The sequence below is a fragment of the Elgaria multicarinata genome, chromosome 2 (genome assembly GCF_023053635.1).
Source record: "Elgaria multicarinata webbii isolate HBS135686 ecotype San Diego chromosome 2, rElgMul1.1.pri, whole genome shotgun sequence".
NCBI lineage: Eukaryota > Metazoa > Chordata > Lepidosauria > Squamata > Anguidae > Elgaria > Elgaria multicarinata.
Genome location: NC_086172.1, coordinates 143,831,369 through 143,835,074, shown reverse-complemented (window position 1 = coordinate 143,835,074; position 3,706 = coordinate 143,831,369). Strand labels below are relative to the sequence as shown.

At 56.8% G+C, this 3,706-nt stretch overlaps 1 protein-coding gene across 1 annotated transcript; it reads left to right on the top strand.

The window, feature by feature from the left end:
* Positions 1 to 537: 537 nt before the first annotated feature.
* Positions 538 to 2,962, top strand: NKX2-1 (NK2 homeobox 1). The gene is made up of 2 exons (XM_063118898.1): positions 538 to 901; positions 2,238 to 2,962. Exons 1-2 carry the CDS (start codon positions 541 to 543, stop codon positions 2,960 to 2,962), a joined length of 1,086 nt encoding a protein of 361 aa, XP_062974968.1. The 5' UTR covers positions 538 to 540.
* The last annotated feature ends 744 nt before the right edge of the window (positions 2,963 to 3,706 follow it).

Sequence of the window (3,706 nt, the reverse complement as noted above, 5' to 3'; positions counted from 1 at the left end):
AAAATAAGTACATTCATACATAAAATTGATTGGTTCGGGGGGGGGGGAGGCATTTCCCCTATCCTCTTCCCCAAATAGATAGATAGATAGATAGATAGAAAGAAAGAAAGAAAGAAAGAAAGAAAGAGAAAGAAAGCCCTGCGAAGTCCAACTTAAAGGTGTTTACCTTGTCATCAGCATGTACGCTAATTATCTCGGGCGAGATGCGGGGTTCTATTGTCTTGTTGCTTTAGAGCGCTCGCCCCGCCTCTGGTGGCAACCTAAAACCTGGCGTCTGGCTAAAACAAACGAAAGGCAGCTCTGAGCCTCCACTCAATCCAATTAAGGCGGACTTGGTCCACTCGGTTACGTGTTCATCCAACAAGATCGGCGTGGAGGCAACACAGCAGAATATTTGGAGGAGAAAAAAAAAGAGAGGAGAGAGAGAGAGGGAGAGAGAGAGAGAGAGAGAGGGAGAGAGAGAGAGAGAGAGAGAGAGAGAGAGAGAGTTTTGCCTCCCCTTTCCCTTTTTTTCCCTCCTCTCCCCCCAGCCGCCGAATCATGTCGATGAGCCCAAAGCATACGACTCCTTTCTCAGTGTCTGACATCTTGAGCCCCTTGGAGGAAAGCTACAAGAAAGTGGCCATGGAGGGGAGCAACTTGGGGGCTCCGCTGGCGGCGTACAGGCAGCCTCAGGTGGCGCAGCCCGGCATGCAGCAGCACCCCATGGGCCACAACGGGACGGTCGCCGCGGCCGCCTACCACATGACCGCCGCCGGGGTGCCCCAGCTCTCCCACACCGCCATGGGGGGCTACTGCAATGGCAACATGGGCGACCTCCCGCCTTACCAGGACACCATGAGGAACAGCGCCTCCGCCACCGGATGGTACGGGGCCAACCCGGACCCCCGCTTCTCCACAAGTAAGTGCGCCGGGCTCGCCCTTGCCCTTCTCCCCTTTGCGCGGTACGAGGAGGAGGGGGAGTGTGGAGTAGCGGTTAGATCGGGGACCTGGAGGAGCATCCACGGCGCGGATGGAAGGAGATGGCCCCCCTTGCCAGCCGGCTGCCTGAAGTTGGTCTGGACACTCCCCACCCCACCCCACCCCGCGTGCACATGGGGTTTCTTTCGCCCCCTTTCCTTTCCTTTTCCCCTTCTTTTCTTTTGTAATTTGTTTTGGACCTTCTCCTGGACTCTCGGCTCCGTCCCAGCTATGGCTGGAGGAGGGAGGGAGGGAGGGAGGGAGGGACAGCTCTTGCGTCCTTCGACTAAACTCGGCGATTAATCGCATTCTGAGAGAACGGAGAAGGGGTTTATTAGACCACTCTGGGTGGTTCCGTCCGTGAGGGACGGATGGGACTCCCGGACAAATGAGAGCGAGCGGGCACAAGAAAAGAAGGGGGCGGACGAAGCCGTATGTGTATGAATAATTTTCAAAAAGAAAAAAAAATATGTTTGGACGCAAAGAAATCGTTCAAATAAATCCAAGGCTATACAGAAAGTTAAGGCAAGGCGGTTTGGGTGGTGACAATGAAACTTCATTAAATTCGGACAGGTGCAAAATAAATTGGGGCCCTAACCCTGACCGAGTTCACGAATATGAAATCAGCTTCCGAACGATATTAAACAGAATTAATAAACCTGGAGAAACATATCATTCCTTAGATGGTGTGAGCGGGCGGAAACACCGCATTTATTCATTTGACAGGTTGCAAGGCGTAAGCGGTGTTCTAGAAACAGAGCTTATTATTCTTAGAGGATTCCATCTGAGTGTGTGTGTGTGTGTGTGTGTGTGTGTACACACATATCTCTGTGTGTCTGTGTATAAAACTATGCCTTATCTACACACTGTGTGTATATGTAAAACTACCGTTATTGGAGTCCTTCTAGCGGTTTCCTTCTGTCTAGCCACTCCGTGAGCAGGACTTCGGATGGGGATTTTTTAGGCCCCGGGATCAGTGGGGAGATGTGCAGAAGCCGCCCCCCCACCTGCCCCGCCCGCCCGGCCACCGATCCGTACTTCAGACAACAACTTCTCCCTTTCGAATCCGGTTTCATACCAGGATTTCTCCGGCTCCTCTGCCCCTTTCCCGGGGGAGCCTCGGGATCTGGAGGTCCTCCGGGAGGCGCGCGCTTCAGCAAAGCGGCGGCCGCCCCGGGGGCCAGAGGTCCGGCCACGCGCTCCCCCGGCCCGCCCCCCCCCCGCTCGCGGCCCGGATCCCGCGGCCCGACTAACGCGCGTCTTTCTCTTGCTTGCAGTCTCGCGCTTCATGGGCCCGTCTTCGGGGATGAGCATGGGCAGCATGGGCGGCCTGAGCTCGCTGGGCGACGTGGGCAAGGGCATGGCGCCGCTGCAGAGCACGCCCCGGCGGAAGCGCCGCGTCCTCTTCTCGCAGGCCCAGGTGTACGAGCTGGAGCGGCGCTTCAAGCAGCAGAAGTACCTGTCGGCGCCCGAGCGGGAGCACCTGGCCAGCATGATCCACCTGACGCCCACCCAGGTCAAGATCTGGTTCCAGAACCACCGCTACAAGATGAAGCGCCAGGCCAAGGACAAGGCGGCCCAGCAGCAGATGCAGCAGCAGGACGGGAGCGCCGCCTGCCAGCAGCAGCAGCAGCAGCAGTCGCCGCGCCGCGTGGCCGTGCCCGTGCTGGTCAAGGACGGCAAGCCGTGCCAGGCCGGCTCCAACGCGCCCGCCGTGGCGGCGGCGCTCCAGGGCCACCACCACCAACAGCAGCAGCAGCAGCAGCAGCAGCAGGCGGCCGCCACCGCCATCACCGTGGCCTCCAACGGCGCCGGCCTGGGCCAGCACCAGAGCCACCAGGCCAGCAGCGCGGGGCAGTCGCCCGACCTGGGCCAGCACGCGGGCGGCAGCCCCTCGTCCCTGCAGAGCCAGGTCTCCGCCTTGTCCCACCTGAACTCGTCCGGCTCGGACTACGGGACCGCCATGTCTTGCTCCACTTTGCTATACGGCAGGACCTGGTGAGACGGATCGCCCGGGCCCACCGCCCGCCGACGGGCTGACTTGCCTTGCCTCTGGCCTTCCCTCATCCCCCCCCACCGCATCCCCCCACCTCCACACCCCCTTGACTTTTTCCTCCAGTGTTCTCTCTTCTCCTCCCCCCCCCGTTTCTCAGAGAAGGGAGGGGGCGGGAGGGGGTGTCCTTGTGACAGACACACAGAGAAAGAGACCTCTAAGTTGCGACGTGGCGATCGCGGAAGGCCCTCCACATCACCTGGAGAAGTTGATGGCGCAGCAGACCATCAAGGACCATGTACCCGCGCCGCGTGACGTGGAACTCCACTGGACGCTTGTATGTACAGATAAAATTGTTGGGGCGACGGGTAGGTGTTTTCTCCCCTCCCCCTAAAATAAAACAAAATGAAAACTTTAGCGTACTCCCAGGTCCAAACAAATACTCCCACATATAGGAAGAACACACCGGGGCCCCAGGCCAGGCAGTGGATGGATTCACACTGATACAATCACGGCTTAGCATTCCTCTCCCCTTCCTCCCCACCCAAACACACACACTTATGTTCGATGTGAACCTGTAGCTGTTATAATGCTGTCAAAAACGTTGGACTAAACCCATAGTTTTTAGTATTCTGAATATTTTGTTGATTAAAAATATATCTATCAAGCAAGGATCTACCAAACAAATCAAAACTTTTTTTAAGTTAAAAAAAATCCAAAAAAAAATCCATTTTTTATATGAAATCCGTGAAA

Excerpts from the sequence above, each read along its gene's own strand:
- NKX2-1 (XM_063118898.1), top strand. The coding sequence starts at position 541 with ATGTCGATGAGCCCAAAGCATACGACTCCTTTCTCAGTGTCTGACATC. Across the intron at positions 902-2,237 it reads GGACCCCCGCTTCTCCACAA|TCTCGCGCTTCATGGGCCCG; the intron begins GTAAGTGCGCCG and ends TCTTGCTTGCAG.